Source organism: Acomys russatus, chromosome 19 (genome assembly GCF_903995435.1).
Source record: "Acomys russatus chromosome 19, mAcoRus1.1, whole genome shotgun sequence".
Taxonomy (NCBI): domain Eukaryota; kingdom Metazoa; phylum Chordata; class Mammalia; order Rodentia; family Muridae; genus Acomys; species Acomys russatus.
Window position 1 is genome coordinate 11,230,872 of NC_067155.1, and position 19,626 is coordinate 11,250,497.

General features: G+C 51.2%; 1 protein-coding gene and 1 non-coding gene across 2 annotated transcripts; both read right to left on the bottom strand.

The window, feature by feature from the left end:
• Nucleotides 1–10,609: 10,609 nt before the first annotated feature.
• Nop53 (NOP53 ribosome biogenesis factor) lies at nucleotides 10,610–18,476 on the bottom strand. The gene is made up of 12 exons (XM_051162440.1): nucleotides 18,241–18,476; nucleotides 17,504–17,568; nucleotides 14,043–14,151; nucleotides 13,404–13,603; nucleotides 13,067–13,137; nucleotides 12,587–12,682; nucleotides 12,173–12,277; nucleotides 11,906–12,100; nucleotides 11,517–11,692; nucleotides 11,338–11,404; nucleotides 10,778–10,854; nucleotides 10,610–10,679 (listed from the first exon to the last, which is right to left on the bottom strand). Exons 1-12 carry the CDS (start codon nucleotides 18,462–18,464, stop codon nucleotides 10,619–10,621), a joined length of 1,446 nt encoding a protein of 481 aa, XP_051018397.1. The 5' UTR covers nucleotides 18,465–18,476; the 3' UTR covers nucleotides 10,610–10,618.
• LOC127204050 (small nucleolar RNA SNORD23) lies at nucleotides 11,190–11,298 on the bottom strand. The gene has a single exon (XR_007832406.1). It is a non-coding gene; the product is annotated as a small nucleolar RNA SNORD23 (small nucleolar RNA).
• Nucleotides 18,477–19,626: the final 1,150 nt, after the last annotated feature.

Here is a 19,626-nt window from a genome sequence, read left to right on the forward strand (position 1 = left end):
TTGACAGTGAGGGGGAGTGAGTCAGCGATCGGTGATTCAGAGGCCGAAATCAGTAAGAAACGTGTATTTCCCTAAAAGGATGGTATGCTCATGCACTTGGATTCCTGGGGAGGATTAGAGCCAGGATCTGGCGTGTGTGTGTGTGTGTGCTGGGAGAACTCCCTGAAAACAACCAGGAGCCTCCTCTGTCCTTGCTGGGCATCTCCTGCAGGCGAAGGTCAGCGTTCAGTAGACCTGTGATCTCACTCTGAAAAGGAATAGCGAGCCAGCTGTGGAGAGCAATGGACACAGAACTGAGTCGAGTGTGAATGTTTCCTAGCTCAAGTTCTCCTGCGGTTCCCAACATCCTTGGAACAAACCCCCAAACCTTAGCATGACTCACACATGGTGCTTTGTTCTGTAGGGCCCTTCTGGCTCTTTCTCCCCAACCCTGGTGACAGGGACCATTGAGGTGCTAGCAGGGACCTCAGCTACACTCACGTCTCAGGGCTTTTGCACATGCTGGTTTAACCCTCTCACTCCTGACTCCTTTTTCTCCAAGAATCAGTGGTAACATGGCGGGAAAGCAATTCTTTCTGGGAGAGTCGGCCTCGTGAGTACAACTCAGCTGTACCAGTTTATTTGCCCTTACAAAGGGCCCTAACCCCAGTACCTTACAATGCACACACCCCTCATCTCATGCTCCTGGAGGCCAGAAATCTGAGCTCAAGGTAGCTGCAGGGATGGTGACACTGGGGACTGGAGGGAAGACTCTTGTCCACACCTGTGGTGTCACTGCTGGCCGTCACTGGCCGTCTTGGAGCTGCTCGGCTTGTAGATGAAGTGCTTGCAGGCTAAAGAGATGGCTCAGTGCTCAGGAGCACTAGCTACTCTTGTAAAGAATCCTAGGCTCAGTTCTTAGCCCCCACGTGGCAGCTCACACACCCCTGCAACTCCAGTTCCAAAGAATCTGACGCCCTCTTCTGGCCTCTAAGAGCACTCACTGCACACACACTGTGCACATGAACTCACCCAGACACACACACACACAACACACACACACAACCTTGCCAAGTAGCTGTCTGTGAGGTAGCTTACAGAGAGCATAGTTTTCTCTCTATCTTTCTCCTCTATTTTCCTCTTCTGGGTAACTGCTTGGATTTCAGTTTGCCTGACCTGTTGATTTTTTTGTTTTGTTTTGTTTTGATTTTGATTTTGGTTGGTTGGATGGTTGGTTGGTTTGTTGTTGTTGTTGTTGTTGTGTTGTTTTGTTTTGTTGTGTTGAGACAAGGTTCCTCTGGTTTAGCCCTGGCTATCCTGGAACTCACTCTGTAGACCAGGCTGGTCTCAAACTCAAAGCTCCACCTGCCTCTGCCTCCCAGATGCCGGTGTTAAAGGCGTTCATCACCATCGCCCAGCATTGTTCCTACTTTTAAGTTGTAATAAATCATCCTTGAGCTCTGAAATGAATAAATGTACAAACAAATAAAACATCAACATTAAAAAAAAAAGAGAGACAGGGCTGGGTGTGGTGGCACATGCCTTTCATCCCAGCACTCAGGAGGTAGAGGCAGGTGGATCTCTGAGTTGAAGGCCAGCCTGGTCTACAGAGTGAGTTCTAGGACAGCCAAGGCTACACAGAGAAACCCTGTCTCAAAAACAAAACAAATAAACAAACAAACAAAAAACCCCAAAACAGCAACAACAAAAAAAGATACAGGAAGATACAAGCATGGGCGTAACAATCAGGATGTGAGATGAATTAATTACAATAAATAAATTTTTTGAAAGATGCAGGGGCTAAAAAGATGGCTCTGATGTTAAGAGCACCGACTGCTTTTCCAGAGGCCCTGAGTTCAATTCCCAGCAACTACTTGGTCACTCATAACCGTCTATAATGAGATCTGATGCCCTCTTCTGGCCTGCAGGTGTACATGCAGTACAGAAAACTGTATGCACAATAATAAATAAGTAAATCTTAAGATTTTTCCCAGTGAGCCATCCCCCCTCCAACCCAGGAATTTTGTTTATTTGGTTGGTTGGTTTGGCTTTTCGAGACAGGGTTTCTCCGTGTAGGCCTGGCTGTCCAGAACCCTGCTTGCTCTTGCTCTTGTAGACCAGGCTGGCCCCAACTCACAAAGATCCACCCACCTCTGCCTCCCAAGTGCTGGAATTAAAGTTGTGCGCCGCCACCACCCAGCAGGGAATTCTTTAAAGATAAAAATAAATGGCTCATTTTTCAATAGAGTTTAAATTTTTTGCTTAATCTTTGAACTTGGTGGGTTGTAAATCACATCCTTGGAGCAATTTAACTTCCTTGGCCCCAGAACCATACTCAGAGGGGGTCTCGGGAGATTGACACAGTGAGTGAAGTACTTGCCGCGCGGCGAGCATGAGGATCTGAGCGTCTGAGCTGGCCCCCAGTGCTGACACAAAGGCGAGCATGAGGATCTGAGCGTCTGAGCTGGCCCCCAGTGCTGACACAAAGGCTAAGCTTGGGTGTGGGACCTGTAATCTCAGCACTGAGGAGGCAGGACAAGTAGAAAGCCCTAGAACTAGCTGGCTACTCAGCCTAAGCAAACCTAGAACTCTAGGTTCAAAAAGAGGCACTATCGCCGGGCGTGGTGGCGCACGCCTTTAATCCCAGCACTCGGGAGGCAGGGGCAGGCGGATCGCTGTGAGTTCGAGGCCAGCCTGGTCTACAAAGTGAGTTCACGACCGCCAAGATAACACAGAGAAACCTTGTCTCGAAACCCCTCCCCCGCACCAAAAAAATAAAAATAAAATAAAGGGCCTCATTGTACGGCCTGGTCCTCACACAGCCACCAGAGGGCACCAGGTCATATCGGTCATAGCTTGCACTCCCTCCACTGGCACAGTACTCTGGGAGGGTCCGCAATCTCAGCAGCGTCTGGTCCCTTATCTCTGATGTCATCTGCCACCCTCTCTTCACCCTGCTGAGGCCACATGGGATCCTGGCTTTTTCAGGAACGCAGCCAACTCATTCCATCCTCAGTTCCCTCCCTCTCTTCATCTTCTCCTCTCCGTTTTCCTTTTCTAAAATCGGGTCTCAGGTTGCCTAGGCTGGCCTTGAACTCATTACTTAGCCAAGGATGACCCTGAACTTCTAATCCTCCTGCCTCTATCTCGAAGTTCTGAGATGGCAGGAGTTTGACACCTTAGCCAATCTATGCAACACTGCCCCCTTTCTTCTTTTCTTTTCTCTTTTCCCCTTTGGTTTTTCGAGTCAGGGTTTCCCTGTGTAGCACTAGCTGTCCTGGCCTCCAACTCACAGAGCTCCACCTGCCTCTGCCTCCTGAGTTGCTAGGATTAAAGGCTTCCGCCACCACCACTACCACCACCACCACCACCACCACCACCACCACCGGGCCCCCTTTTTTCTTAATTGAAATAAATTCCTGAGTTTATTGTGATAATGATGGTTTTGTTTTTGGTTCCAAGACAGAGTCTCTCTGTATAGCCCTGGCTGTCCTGGAACTCGCTCTGTAGACCAGGCTAGCCTCAAACTCTGCTTCTGCCTCCTGAGTGCTGGGATTAAAAACATGCGCACCACTGCCCAGCCCTGAATTTATTTTTATGTTATGTGTATATTTTGCCTGAATTTCCATATGCACATCTCATTAGTGCAATACCAGTAGCGGCCAGAAGAGGGCAGTGGATCACCTGAGATCAGAGTTACAGATGGTTGCCAGCCACCATGGGGGTGGAGGGAAATGAACCAGGGTCCTCTAGAAGAGCAGCCAGTGCTCTTAACCACTGAGCCATCTCTCAAGCAGTAAGGTCAGGGGCTGGATTGGTGAGTTCAGGACTGAGAGGGCTTGCTGCTCTTCCAGAGAACTGGAGTTTCGTTCCCAAAAACCACACCAGCCCTTGGAGATCTTGACACCCTCTTGTGGCCTCCACAATTGCATGCACAGGTGTACACACACACACACACACACACACACACACACACACAACCTATAACATGCCTTTTGGGGATTTGTTTGTTTAAACAGTCTCACTGTGTAGCTGAGGTTCTCCTGGCCTCTGCCTCCCAAGTGCTGGGATTAAAGGTGTCACCAACTCCCGCCTTTTTTTTTTTTTTTTTTTTTTAAAGCAAGATCAGGAACACTGAAGATCAGCTAGTGTCTGAGATAGCCAACATGATCAGATTAGGGAAAAAAAAACAAACAAACAGGATTCTGGGAAGAATATCACTGGGAAGAATATCAAAGCTGGTCTATTGGGGCTCCCACTGGGCCCCGTTTAGCCCTCGTGAGGAGCACACACAGGACATCGCTGCCCTTTCCCCTGGTAAGCTCCTCAACCAGAATGTCTCCTCTTTCTCTGATTGGCTGATTTTTTTTGTTTGTTTGTTTTTGTTTTTGTTTTTCGAGACAGGGGTTCTCTGTGTGGCCTTGGCTGTACTGGACTCACTTTGTAGACCAGGCTGGCCTCGAACTCACAGCGATCCACCTGCCTCTGCCTCCCGAGTGCTGGGATTAAAGGCGTGTGCCACCACGCCCGGCTTGGCTGATTATTTAGAAACGGGGTCTTGCTGTGTAGCCCAGGCTAGATGATGGGCGCCTCGCCTCAGCCTCCCAAGCGCCATAGCGACACTTGTGTATAACATTCCTGTATCTAATGTCACAGATGTGACGGACTGAACTGTGAGTGAGGAGACTTCTAAGAAAGCCTTTGCCTACTCCAGAAAGGTGACCACCCTGACTGTCCCAGGGGAAGAAGATTGTAAACTAATACTGCTGATCCAGATGCCAACAACAGGGCCCATCCTCTCCAGCCCTGCGCTGTGGACTTTCGATTTCTCTTCTGCAAAAAATAAACTGTGACCCTTACTCTACCTATGCTCCTGCGTCAACTCTTCAGAAACAGAACAGCGTCGGTGCCTGTGGCTATTGGGGTCAGAGGGAATGTGGGAGGAGCCATCTGCCCATGGTAACTTCTGTTATTTGTGGATTGGCCCATTCTATTGGGGTCAGAGGGAATGTGGGAGGAGCCATCTGCCCACGGGAACTCCTGCTATTTGTGGATTGGCCCATTCTGAACATGTCCCACAAACGGAATCCTAAGATCCTTGACCTTTAGTTTCTCACTTAGCAAAGTAGTTTTGTTTTGTTTTTTGTTTTGTTTGTTTTTGTTTTTCAAGACAGGGTTTCACTATGTAGCCCTGGCTGTCCTGGACTTGCTTTGTAGACCATGCTGGCCTCGAACTCACAGAGATCCACCGCCTCTGCCTCCTGAGTGCTGGGATTACAGGTGTGCGCCACCATGCCCAGCCAAGCAAAGCAGTTTTTAAAATGTGTGATGCGTATCTCAATGGGGCCTGAAAGATGGCTCAGTGGGTAAAGGTGCTTACTGCCAAGCCTGAGGACCCAAGTTCAAACTCTGGAACTCACATGGTGGATTAGAACACACTCCTGCAAAAGTTGTCCATGGCAAGCGAAAAAGTAAAGCACACTTCTGAGTATGTCAGTGAGGGGTTTCCAGAGACGATTAGATCCCAAGGGTTCTCACCCCATGCATCACTGGTGTCTCAATGGGTTCACAATATGACTGATGTCTAGGAGGTAGGCAAATTTAGGGGATGGAGCCCAGCTGCAGAAACTCACCAGGCCTTGTCTTTAGCTACCTTGTCCTGTCTCCTTCCTTCCTTTGTTATCTCTGCTTCTGGGCCACCTTGACTGAACTATGCTCTTTAGCCAGGCACTCCCCACAATGATGGTTTGACTGAACCTCTCAAACCATAACCCAAAACAAATAATTCAAGGATGGAACGGCGGCTCAGCAGTTAAGAGAACTTGCTTTTCCAGAGGACCCAGGTTCAGTCCCCAACACCCAGTTCTATCCCTGAGTCACACCACCGGCCCCTCACTGGGGGATTCTAGGCAGGGGCTCTACCACTGAGCCAGGCCCCCAGCCCCTCACTGAGGGATTCTAGGCAGGGGCTCTACCATTAAGCCACGCCCCCAACCTATCACTGGCAAGTTATAGCAGGCACTCTAGGGAGTTGGCTAATTTGTTCTCCCCATAAGCGATACTCTTTCCAGCAGGGCAGTTTCTTCAGAAGGCAGTCATTATAAATCTTCCCTTTGTAAGTTTGTTCCTGGTTGCCAAGGAAGTCAAGAATCGTTTCTGGCTAGGCATGTTGGCATATGCCTTTATTCCCAGCACTCAGAAGACAGAGGGCAGAAAGATCTCTGTAAACTCTGGATCAGCCGGGACTAAGAATTTCTCCCTGTAGTTACTGGCCAGCTGTATTTTTATGCACCTGGCTCAAATCTTTAGACCACTTTTCTCCAGGAGTGTTTGTCATTTTCTTTGTAGCAGCTCTCTGTGGTGGATCTGGTTTCTGTCACAAATGCTACAGTCCTTCAGGATGCTTCAGGGCTTTGGATGGAATCTTGTGGGGCAGAAGTGTTCAGTGGTTTTAGATTCTGTGCCTTCTTTTTCAAATGACCTTTGGAAAGGTTTCTCCAGGATAAGAGCTTCAATTAAATAAAAAAAAAAAAAAAAAAAAAAAAAAGAGCAGGTACTTTATAAAATAAGTGAAGGGAAGAGGCCAGGGTCAGATTCCCACACACTTACCCCATAAAGCCTATCCTGTAAGCTATTCTTGTCACACCCCTCCCCCACCTATCCTAGAAAGGAATGTTCTGCAGACTAGAAAACAGCTTTATGTGTGGGTGTGGCAGGGACAGAAGAGGTAGGAATGAAAGTTGCAGGAGTACATTTAAAAAAAAAAAATTAAGTGATGCTTTCCAAGTATCTAATGAGTCTCAAATGGTGGCCTCTGACACAGAATGTTTATACTGACAGGGAATCTAGGAACTCGCTGGAGGGAAGGAGGAAGCTGGGGGTCAGAGGAGGCCACTGGGTCACCAGGGGATGGCATGGTTTGGGAGGTATGGTCTAGATCAGCAAGCCTGCAGCCTAGCTCTGGCCCCTCAAGGTGAACTCTGGGAAATTCTGTGAGCCTGCAGGAAATGAGTGTGTTCCACACGCAGTAAACGGCCCATGCTCCATCTGGCATTGCCATCAGAGCAACCGAGGAGGGAGGGAGCCTGGATAAGAAGCCCAGGCTGCAGACCCATGTTCAAATTTCAAACCTTGGCCCTGGTGCGAGGCTGCAGGTAAAGTAACAACCTCTGTGCTTCTAGTACAGCATGTCACTGGATAAACCCCCACCTGCCTGTTACATCAACACTGGGCCCTCCTCTCCTGCTGTCTTTGCAGGCTGCTAATACAATGGGTGGAGGGGGCGGTGAGGGAGACAAACAGAGCCCTTTTCACAGGCTGATCTCACTCCTGGGGGCTGTTAGGAAACGGGGCGATCTGGGAGAAAGCTTAAGGCCTGGCGCTGTGAGAATGGGAGGAAGCGTGTGCTGGCCAGGGGGTTTTGTGTGCTGGTGTTGCGTAGGACTGACCAACCACTCTGGCATGCGATCAGCAAACTCCGTGCCAGGTTGCAGGGGCAGCAGGATTCCAGCAAACTCATTATCTTTCCCCAGTGGTTCCAGTTTTCCTGTGCTGAGCTTTTGTTTTTTGTTTTCCTTTTAAGAGTCTCAGAACTGTGGCTGTTGGTAGAGTGCTCGTTTAAGGTGCACGAAGCCCTGGGTTCAAACCACAGCAACAAATAAAACCAGGCAGGGTAGTGTATAGCTGTTGATTCCAGCACTCAGGAGATGGACACAGGAGGATCAGAAGTTCAAGGCCCTCCACTGTGACCGTGGAAATTCAAGGCTAACCTGGACTACTGGAGACATCATCTCAATTTTAAAGAGGTGGGGGACTGCTTGCTGATTTTTTTTTAAACATGTTTTTTTTTAAATATTTATTTATTATGTATACAGTACTCTGCCTGCACGCACACCTACACCCCCAGAAGAGGGCATCAGATCACTTTATAGATAATTGTGAGCCACCATGTGGTTGCTGGGAATTGAACTCAGGACCTGTTGGAAGAGCAGTCAGTGCCCTTAACCTCTGAGCCATCTCTCCAGCTCGCACTGCTTGCTGATTTTAAGAGGACAAGAGTTCAGTTTGGTAGTGTACAAATGCACGTTATCTCCTTCCAAAATATCAAAGCCCTCTCCGGCTTCTCTGACTACATGAACACACACACATACACCAAAAAAAGAAAAAAAAAAAAAAAAGAGATGGCTCAGCCGCCAAGAGCACTGGCTACTCTTCCAGAGGGCCATGTTCCATTCCCAGCACATGCTGTCTGTCAAGCACGGCTGGATCTTCTTACCCTTCCTCAGGGTTACACTGTAGCAAGCAACAGCCCAAGGATGCGTGTTTTCCAAGTGGGCACATGGAAAGGTTGTGGGGGGGTGGGGTGGGAGACTTTCCTAGAGACCCCTTTCTAGGCTGGCCCAGGCGGCTTCTGGGTTAGTTCACCACAGCCGGGAGGTCAGAGACACTTGACATACTGGTTCCAAATCCATTCCACTGTAGAGCAGGAGTTTCCGGGAATGAGGTGAAGAGTATCAAAACACACTATACATGTATGAAAACCTCAATAAATTAAAATATATAAAAAACCAGCTGAGCAGGGAAGGCCTATTGTTCGAACATTCAGGAAGACGAGGCACCAAGGATCACAAGCTCAAGGCCATCCAAGACTATAGTAAGACCCTGTCTCCAGACACCAAAAACCAGGAATAGGGGAGACAGTAAAATACAGATTAAGGGCCAGGAGAAGCCATTGGTTGCCCCAAGCCTGACTTTACAGGTAATTTTGAGGACTGGCTATTGTGTGCTGGGTGGCACTAACCCAGGTCTTCTGCCAAAGCAACCAGCACTCTCAACTAAAGTGTCTTTCCAGCCCCATTTCTTTTCCCCTTTCAGGATGTAGACTTGGTTCTTTGCCAAAGGTGTTTGTTTCTACACAGGAAATGAAGAGGGGCCCCTGCCTGATGGCCTAAGCAGCTCAGATCAGCCCTGGACACTTGCTGGAAAGGAATGAGTCTACCTGAGTCACTTAGCTTGGCTACTTCACAGAGGCCTAACTCAGTCCACTGTCCCAAGTGTTTGACATCTGGACAACTCACCTGCTGTTTGACAGATACTGCTGTAAAATTAGTGGTACTTAAAACTGCATCTATCATACGCAATGGCAAGGCGTGGTGGTGCTCGCCTGCAATCCCAGAATTGGGAGGCAGGAGGAGGGGGTGACCCTAAGTTATACAGAGTGTGAGGCTACATGAGACTCTATCTAAACAAACCAAACTACAGAGAAGATAAACAGAATGCCAAGGGTGACAAATGCCACAAGGGAAAGAGACTACTGAGTACTAGGAAGGGCTACAATTTACACCAGGACAGATGTTAAAGGAGACTGCAGTGAGACCTGAAGCTTGAGCAAAGATCTGAAGAAACTGAAGAGGAAACCCTATGATTACCCACAGGAAGAGCTTCCCTGGAGGTGGATATGAGGACACAGCTCAGCAGCACAGCCCCTGCCTAGAACCCCCCAGTGTGGGGCTGGGGGCGTGGCTCAGTGGTAGAGCCCCTGCCTAGAATCCCCCAGTGAGGGGCTTGGGGTGTGGCTCAGTGGTAGAGCCCTTGCCTAAAATCCCCCAGTGGGGGGCTTGGGGTGTGGCTCAGTGGTAGAGCCCCTGCCTAAAATCCCCCAGTGAGGTCTGGGGGTGTGGCTCAGTGGTAGAGCCCCTGCCTAGAATCCCCCAGTGAGGGGCTTGGGGTGTGGCTCAGTGGTAGAGCCCCTGCCTAAAATCCCCCAGTGAGGTCTGGGGGTGTGGCTCAGTGGTAGAGCCCCTGCCTAGAATCCCCCAGTGGGGGGCTGGGGGCGTGGCTCAGTGGTAGAGCCCCTGCCTAAAATCCCCCAGTGAGGTCTGGGGGTGTGGCTCAGTGGTAGAGCCCCTGCCTAGAATCCCCCAGTAAGGGGCTTGGGGTGTGGCTCAGTGGTAGAGCCCCTGCCTAGAATCCCCCAGTGAGGGGCAGGGGCGTGGCTCAGCGGTAGAGCCCCTGCCTAGAATCCCCCAGTGAGGGGCTTGGGGTGTGGCTCAGTGGTAGAGCCCCTGCCTAAAATCCCCCAGTGAGGTCTGGGGGTGTGGCTTCGTGGTAGAGCCCCTGCCTAGAATCCCCCAGTGGGGGGCTGGGGGCGTGGCTCAGCGATAGCAATAGAGCTGTGGTCTCCACACACTCAACACCGGTAGCAGGCTTTGGTGGAGAGGACTATGCTACCAAAGTCCTGGGCAGCAGAGGAAGGGCAGAAATGGGGTGGATAGACTTCAGGTGAGACACGGCTTGTAAGAAGAAAGTATCAAGACCCCAGGGCTGGTCACAGCACTTTATTGAGGGGCAGGGCTCCGACATCTGCACAGCTACAACCTGAGGACAGAGGTGAGGTGGATGAGTGGAAGGCTGTGCCCCAGCCTTTTGCACCTAACACCCCTTCTAGTTTGGGACTTTTGTCTCCCTTGGGTACCCCCTCCACCCCCACTCCAGATTCCTCCCTCCCCCCAACTGGCCGACCAGCCATGGGGTTTGCAAGGGCCCTGAAACTGGCAGCTTTCAAAAGGAAGGAGGCTACTATGGGGCGAGGCAAACCATGGCTCACAGGATGCCAGCAGCGTGTGGGAGGCTGTCTCACTCACTGCGTCTCACGGAAGGCGCGCCTCTCCACCAGCTTCACTTTGTATTTGCGCTTGAACCTGGAGAAGGGGCAAGCAGGGTGATCATCCCGTAGCTCAGCACGCTGGGGCGTGTCCTTAACCCCCTCCCGTCTCCTTCCCACTATGGCAGGTCTTACTTGGCTCGTTCCCGGGGCTCAATCATATTTCTCTTCTGGAAACTCTTGAACCTGTCTCGGAGTATGTTACCTTCTGGCTGTGGGACAAAGGGACAGAGAGAGACTTTAGCAGGACCTGTGAGAAAGAAGCCAAGCCCTAGACAGCACTGGGGTCCAGACAGAGCTCAGCAGCCTCCACAGAGGACCCCAGGACACCCTGCTGAGTCCCAGGTGCCCTGTACTATACTAAAGTCAGTATGTGCTGACCTGGCTAGGCTCAGAGGACAAAGGCGAAGACTGCAAAAATGGGATGCCCAGTGCCAGGCCACGCCCCAGATATGCACAGCTTGAGGAGACCCACTAGGACTGACACAAGATAGGCTGTGACAAAAGGCCTTCACATCAGCACCTGTCCCCTAACTTCCTGACCCTGTGCCCTCAGTCCCCAGGCAATGGCCCAACTGGCCCAGCCCAGGGCAGCCATGGTGTCGCCCATAGCCCCAGAGGGCACGGGGAGCAAGGATGGTTATCATCATTGGGCACAGAGTCCCCATAGCACCTGCCACCCACATGACAAGTACCTTCAGTGTTCTGAGAGAGCCAGACAGCTCAGAGCTGAGCTGCACATCAATGTCAGGGTCCTGGTACCTGCAGAACATCGGGTTGAGGACACTCAGAGGAGTTTGCTCTCAAAGGCCCAGGAAGTACCACAATCTCCCCCGCAGACCTCCATTTCCTGGAGCCCTAGCCCGGCCCTTACTTAAGGCGGCCCAGCCTGCGGGGCTTGTTGGCCTCTGCCAGTCGCCGCAAACGCCGCTGCTCCCTCCGCCGTGCCAGCTCTGCCAGCCTCTGGGCCACCTGGGTCTTGATCCCACGAAGCCTGAAGAGTTCTTGGTGCTGAAGCCGGGCTGCCCGCAGTGCAGCTTGTTGTACCCGCTGTGGACAGAGGGTAAGAAGAGCTCAACCCAGTGGCCCTCTGCCCAGCCTTTCCCACCCAGAGCCCCACAAAGCCACGACCTCCCCTTTGGTAAGCACTGGTATCAGGTCACTCAACAGCTGTGTGCTTTGTCATACACCTCAGTCTGAGGACCATGGATGGTGGTGCTGAGTTCCCTGTGTGGCCACATGCGCCCGGAGTGAGGTGCTCACCAGCTTGCGAGCAGCCTTCTCCCGCCGCCGCTGCTGTTCCGTCTTCTTCTCCATCCTCTTCTCAGGACCAGCAGCACAGGTGGGTGAGGTCCCAGCAGCTCCATCATCAGCCTCTGGCTGCTCAGCACAGCCTGGCTCCTCCTCACCATCAGACTCCTCCAGCAGGCCCTCGCACATCTCCCGAAACACAGATTCCTAGGGAGCAGGGTGGTCAGCAGGCAGGGGCAGGTGGGGTCACAGTGGTGACAGGTGGTGGACAGGGCTCACCTGGGTGGCCGCTTGCTCTGCGGTAGGCAGAGCCAGCTGTCGCTCCAGCTTTACCGCCTCTTTCTCACGATGCAGCTCCACCTCATGGGCTTCTCGAAGCAAGGCCTGGGCAGAGGCGACAGTTCGGGGAGAATCTAGTGTCAGGGCTGCCCTTCTGATCCCATTACATGCCTGAGCCTCCACAATGGTCCCAGCTCATGGCTCCACCCTTTCCACACACCCAACGGAGATGCCTGAGCTACTGTCACCCTCACACCATGCTGGGTTCTGGCTGGATGCTATGGCCCTTGAACAGACAATTTCCTGGGAAGGAAGCAGCTGGGGCCGAGCTAAGGGGAAAAGGGACTATAAAGGAGGCCTGAAAGGACAGTGAAACCTGCACCTGGTTAGGCCAGGAGCCCCCTGCACACCTACCTGGTGATCTTCAAAGGTTGGGTTGTAGGAAGCTCCCGCAGCAGTCACCTCCACTGCAGGCACCTGGGAGGGCTTGACGTGGAGGCGTGGTGGCCGCTAGAGGAAGACAGGGCCAGGGAGGCAGGATGAGCTCCATGCCATGACCCATCAGTGTACCCCTAAAATGCCTACACTGAAGCTCCAAGGCCAGTGTGAGACCGCTAAGAGGTGGGGCCTGACAAGGTAGGCCTCAAGAGGACTGAAGGCTTACTAAAGGCTTCACCTGTATCCTTTCCTGTGCTTAGCTTTCTACCATGAGGCACTGACACAAGGCCCCTCCCCTCACCCCGATTTCTGGCTGGCGTATGGGAGCAAAAGCCCCCGCAGAAGTGAGGTCACCTTCCCAAGGTGAGTCATCATGGAGGCTAGGACCGGGACACACGCCACTTGGAGGACAGGCACGAGGCCCTCCTACCCCACTGCCCATCTGCGCAACCTTACCCTCACGCCCTTCTTCTTGGTCTGCTCCAGAAAAAATGCATCCTGACCAACCAAAGGTTTGTCCAGAGGGTCTGCAGGGAGAGGAGAGCAACCGCAGTGGGCTTTCTAGTAAAGGGAGAGGTTTGTGCCCCAAGGACTGTATTGCTAACAATGACACTGAAATCCAGGGAAGAAGATGCTCAGACCCCAAGAAACATAAAAGGTAGCACTGAAGACCTCAGACTCCATGTTGGAAGTCTACCGACACCTGCAGTGTTGGGTACCCTTGGGGACCACATTCTTGGACAGCCACCCAGAACAGTCCCACCCATCTGCAAGTGAGAGCAGAATCACTCACTGTTTGGGTTCCAGAGGTCATAGAAGGGCCGCTCAATGATGTCCTGTAGCTCAGGTTTGACCTTTGGTGCAGGAGGACTGAGGAGCCGGGCCTGTGCTTTGCACACCTCCCTGGGCAGTTGGCCCTGCTTTGCCAGCTTCTCCCATAGCTCCTCCTTTCGCCTGAGCTTCTTGGCATTGGGGACCTGGTGTGCGAGGATGCTGGGTAAGGGCAGAGTGGCAAGCGGTAAGGCGACAGGTGAGCAGTGACTGGCCCCTTCCAGATGAGCTCTTGCTGCTCAGCATCCTTTCTCCTGCCTACCTCACTGTAGCCTCCTCGTGAACTGACTCAGCACAGCATCTCATGCCCTCTACTGCAGGTGGATCTAAGCATCCACAATACCAGACCTCACCAGACTCCCCCTCACAGCAGCCTGGCCTCTCCTAGGGCTGACACTAAGCCCATCACACCTGTGCCCAGAAGGCCCTCTCTCCCGTAGCCCTAGTAGGTCCAGGCTACCATGTTGCCTTGGCACCAAGGCTGAATCCTCTTAAGCCACTCTCCAGAGACTTGGCTACGCCCTAGTCTGCCCTCCCAACTGCCCCCATCACTCCACCTTTCCGCAGAGAGTCTTCAGGGACCAGGGCTGGAAGGACTCACTCTTTGGGAGCAGGGACCTTAGAATGATTCTCAAGGGCAAGGTCAACCCGCAGGGGTTTCTGGAGACGCTGTGACTTCTTCTGGACCCAGGCCTTCTTCTTGCTCCGCTCTGCAGCAGGGGGAAGAGCCCTCACCTTAGTCCCCTCACTTTCACACACCAACCCTCCACGTCAGGTCACATAGGGCCTGAGGGCCTGCAACCCAGGTTATGCAGCACATGTCCTAAGGGTCCCAGACAGACCTTGTTCACCTACGGGGGAAGAGGAAGATCCCAGAGGCCCAGATCTGACTCACCCACAGCCTAGGCCAACAGGAGACAGGCCTTGTCATGGTGACTAAACCCCCAAAGAGCCATCTGAAGGGACTCACAGACACAACAGGGAAAGGACCTCAGAACAGGGAAGAGGACAGGCACCCAGGGGTACCGAGACTCAAGGGGGAACAGTGGCGGCCATCTCAGCACTCTGCTCTCTACTTCCAAAGCCTGCCAGGTGAAAAAAGGATTCTACTGTAGTGCTGGGCAGTGGTGGCTCACGCCTTTAATCCCAGTACTCGGGAGGCAGAGGCAGGCGGATCACTGTGAGTTCGAGGCCAGCCTGGTCTCCAAAGTGAGTCCAGGACAGCCAAGGCTACACAGGGAAACCCTGTCTCGAAAAAACAAAAACAACAAAAAAAGAATTCTACTGTAGAGCACCCTAAAGGAGGCCAGATACGCTCGCTGGTGCACACCTGTAATACTGAACTCTGAAGGCTGAGGCAGGAGGATTGAGTCTTTGGCCAGCCTGAGCTAAACAGAAAGAACCTAACTCCAAAAAGTTAACATGGTAGAAGAGTGCCTGAGGCTCACGGCCCTGGGCTCTACCTAGGACGGCAAATAACAGCAGCAGCAGCAGCCATATGCCATGGAAAACTGAATGCTGAACTGCAGGATGGCTCAGTGGCAAAGGCTCTGGCTGCCAAGCCTAACGACCTGAGTTCAATCCCAGGAACCCACATGGTAGGAAGACATATTGTCCTCTGATCATATGCGCATGCGCGTGAAAACACAAACACACACACACACACACACACACACACACACACAAAATCAAAATCTGGGGGGCTAGAGTGATGGCTCAGAGGTTAAGAGCACTGACTATTCTTCCAGGGGACTCAGGTTCAATTCCCAGCACCCACATGGCAGCTCACAATTGTCTGTAACTCCAAGATCTGACATCCTCACACAGACATACATGTAGGCAAAACACCAATGCACACAAGATAAAAATAAATACATAATTTAAAAAACAAAAACAAAAACTGAATGCTAACTCCCTTTAGGAATGAAACTTTATAGCTTGACTTGTTAGCTCCTACCTATAATCCAAGTACTTAGGAGGCTGAGGCATGAGGAGGTGAGTCCCAGGCTAGCCTAGGTTACACAGTGACCTTTCAGCTAGGCTAGGTACAGAATGAGACCTTGTCTCACAACAAAACAAAACCTAGAGATCACTAATTAAGCAAAACTAAGCCAAACTCAGGAAAATGAACACTATGTTTTCCCTTGTATGTAGAACGTAGACTTAAAACTACATGAACTGGCCTGAGTGTGGTGGCACACACCTTTCATTCCAGCAGAGACAGGCAGATTTTTGGTGAGTTCAAGACTAGCCTGGTATGCACAGCAAGTTCCAGACCAACAGGGCTACAGAGAGACCCTCTGCTAAATAAACAAACCAAAACAAAACATAGCTGTCATGTGCACGACAGAGCTAAAAACGGGACCGCGAGAACAGGAAGGAGATGGGACAATTAAATAAGTGTAATAAGAAAAATGGAGGCTGGAGAGATGACTCAGCAGTTAAGAGCACGTAGTGCTTGCAGATGACCAGTTCCCAGCAGTCCCATGGAGGCTCACAACCATCCATAACTCCAGTTCCGGGAGATCTGACATTGTTTTTTGATCTCTGGGGGCACCAGGCACACCGATGGTGCACAGACAGGTAACTCTAACAAAAAGAAAGAGAAAGCAAAAGAAGGTAACTATCAGAAGAGACTCTCCCAGCGGTGATGAGGAGGGCAGAGGGGAAGGGACTAAGAGAATAAAGCATGGTGACATTAAGACATCGGGATGAACCCTATACTTTATATGTTAATATGGGAACAAAAAACAAACCAAAACAAAAAAAAGCAAGCCCGGTGGTTGTAGCACACGCCTTTAATCCCAGCACTCAGAGAGGCAGAGGCAGGAGGATCTCTGTGAGCTGGAGGCCAGCCTGGTCTACCAAGCAAGTCCAGGACAGGCTAGGCTACACAGAGAAACCCGGTCTCATAAAAAAAAAAAAAAAAAAAAAAAAAAAAGTTTAAAAAAGGCAACAGTCCCTGTGCAGCTTCCCTGGTTCCTCCAGACCTTGTCAAACAGGTCTTGTTTTCATTAGCAGGACCCTCTGACTAGTGTCCTACATATTAAGGTACCTGGCTGTGAGCAAAAGCTCCCAGCTTGCTCTGAAAGCCACTGGTGTCCCAGTCCTTCTGGAGCAGGCTTGGTTGCAGTACCTGTTGAATCAGGCTGCCGACTTTGCTTTCCTACCACACTGGTGACAACCCAATTGTTCATCAAAGCAGTCCCTAACTTGCCCTTGCCTTCGTGTCCCAGCAGGTCCAAACCCACGTTCTAACGGAGTCAAGCCAGCTTGCCGAGACATGCTTCCTTCCTGCTGGCTAAAACAGACCCTCCCCTTTGTTTTGAAAGGAGGTCTCACCATGTAGTCCTAGCTGTCCCGGAGCTCACAGTGTAGACCAGGCTGGCCTCTAACTCAAAGAGACCTGGCTGCTTCTGCCTCCCGAGTGCTGTGGTTAAAGTTGTGGGTCACCACACCTACCATCACACTCTTTTGAAAAGAGAACTGGGGAGCATACAGCTCAGCAAAACAAAACAAATGCCAGGTGTGGTGGCGCATGCCTTTAATCCCAGCACTTGTGAGACAGCGGCAGATGGATCTTTGTTAGTTCGAGGCCAGCCTGGTCTCCAAAGTGAGTCCAGGATGGCCAAGGCTACACAGAGAAACCCTGTCTCGAAAACCCCCACCACACAACAATAATAACAAAGACTGCTTTTCATCACATAATCTTAAACTTGCTCTCCACACATTCAAAGTAATCCTTTATGCTAAAGATGGCCCCTTCTAACCTCCATAGTGGAGGATGCCTATGAGGCAGAAGCAAGCAGATGCTTAAGTTTGAGGCCAGCCTGGTATACATGGTGAGATTGTCTCAAAAAAGAAAAAGTTTTGCGGGGCTGGAGCGACGGCTCAGTGGTTAAGAGCACTGTCTGCTCTTCCAAAGGACTAGGGTTCAATTCCCAGCAACCACATGGCAGTTCACAACTCTCTGCAATTCCAGTTCCAAGGCATCTGACACCTACACACCAATGCATGTAAAATAAAAAATTAAAAAAAAAAAAAAAAAAAAGCCCTCCTCACCTTTTCTCTTGGATCCAGTGTCCACAAAAAAGAGCTTTTCATTTGGGGCCTCTGCCAACAAGCCACTGAAAGATAAAAATGCAGCCCATTAGCCAAAGAGATGCTGGGGAGACAACAGGCGCTGCTAAGAGGGAGCATAACTCTTTGGGCCCATTCCACAGTTCCTCAAACCATGGGGTCCTCCTAAGTCACCTCTGGCGCTTTCACATCACATCACATGGGATTCAAAACACAGCGCGATGGGGTGACCGTAAGTTATTCTCATTCGTCTGTAATTCAAACGCTGAGGCACAAAGCTTTAACCCAAGCACTCGGGAGGCAGAAGAAACTGAAGAAACTGAGTTCGGGGCCAGCCTTGTCTACACACCCAGTGCCAGGCCATCCAGAGCTACCTAATGAGGCCGTTTCAAAATTTAAAAAAAAAAAAAATTTTTTTTTCCCGAGACAGGGTTACTCTGTGTAGCCTTGGCTGTCTCGGACTCGCTTTGTAGACCAGGCTGGCCACCGCGCCCAGCTCCGTCTCAAATGTTTAAGAAGCCTAAAAGAAACTTTTAAACCTTGTTGGGATTTCTGCATACTTCTTTGTTAACGACAATACTAAAACGTCTTCTACCCCGAGACCCGGGGTGCCGGAATTCACGATAGGTCTTGGGCCTGGCCATAGTGAAAGGGGGTTGCAGGGAGTGTGGGGGGGCGGGGAGGAAGACCACGCTACCGGAAGTCCCGCCCCCACGTACCCGGCCGTGCGCTCCTGCAGCCGTACGTCTTCCAGGAACTGGTCTACCTCTATCCCGAGCGGCTCCTCTGCGAGCCTCCTCCAGCCGCGCTTCTTGTTTCTGGGGCCCCGCCGCCGCCGCCTCAGCGCGGGGTTCACGGAAGTGGGCCGCAGCCCTAGGAAGCCAGAGTCCGCGTGGCTTCTCGAGCCACGCTCCTCACCGCCGCTGTTACTTCCCGCCGCCATCTTCTTAAAGGAAGCGCTTAGTCGCTCAAGACGTTGATATCCGGTTCGGAGCGTGCGCAGTTCGCGCGACGTAGTCGTGACGCACTTCCTGTTTGCGGCCATCTTGCTAAAGTGTAGCATTGCAAAGAGGCGAAAAGGCCATCTTAAAAAAGTATAAATGATGTTTCTTCCAGACTTTATTATATTTTGTGCGGTTTTTTTTTTTTTTGAGACAAGGTTTCTCTGGGTAGCCCTGAAACTCACTCTGTAGACCAGGCTGGCCTCGAACTCAAAGAGATCTGCCTGCCTCTGCCTCCCAAATGCTGAGCTTAAAAGCAGGTGCAACCATCACCCGTCTCTTTTCTCTTTCTTTCTTCCTTCATTCTTTTTAAAAAAAAGAAAGGGTCGCAGGTAGTCCATGAAGGCCAAGAACTCGACATGTAGTACAAGATGACCTTGAATTTCTGATCTTTCTGCCTTCACCTAACGCCACCATACCAAGCTCCGATGTTTGCAGCTGTGACCTGCAATTTCCAACTAGTCGGGAGTGGGCTGTCTGGCTTCTTGGTTCTCACTCTGAGCAATGTACCCTTCCTTCCGACCTGAAATTTTGCTCAATCTATTTTTTTTTTTTTTTTTTTTGGTTTTCCGAGACAGGGTTTCTCTGTGTAGCCTTGGCTGTCCTGGACTCACTTTGTAGACCAGGCTGGCCTCGAACTCACAGCGATCCACCTGCCTCTGCCTCCCGAGTGCTGGGATTAAAGGCGTGCGCCACCACGCCCGGCTTGCTCAATCTAATCTTTGACAACTTCAAACCTGCCTTGGCCATTTTTGCTTTCCACTACCTTTTCACTCCTCCTGAACCACCCTTTTCCCCAAAAGCTTCCCCCCCCCCCCCCCCCGTTTTGTGTCTTTGCGGTTGTTTTATTAGGCACTGGATTTATTAGTATTGTTTGCACCAACATGAGATGAGTGAAGAGTTAGTTACTACATCAGAGGCAATTGACCAGTGCCTATGCCACTGAAGGACACCCCTAAACAGTAATGCTATAGGGTGTTTTTTGTTTGTTTGTTTGTTTGTTTGTTTTGAGACAAGGTTTCTCTGTGTTAGCCTTAGCTGTCCAGGACTTGCTTTGTAGACCAGGCTGGCCTCGAACTCACATAGATCTGCCTGCCCCTACCT

Bases quoted from the DNA above. Each gene is read 5' to 3' on its own strand.
- Nop53 (XM_051162440.1), bottom strand. From the start codon at position 18,464: ATGGCGGCGGGAAGTAACAGCGGCGGTGAGGAGCGTGGCTCGAGAAGC. The intron at 14,152-17,503 runs GTGAGGAGGGCT...CCCCTGCTGCAG, and splicing joins CACTGGATCCAAGAGAAAAG to AGCGGAGCAAGAAGAAGGCC. The intron at 12,278-12,586 runs GTAGGTGTGCAG...GCCTCTGCCCAG, and splicing joins CAACCTTTGAAGATCACCAG to GCCTTGCTTCGAGAAGCCCA.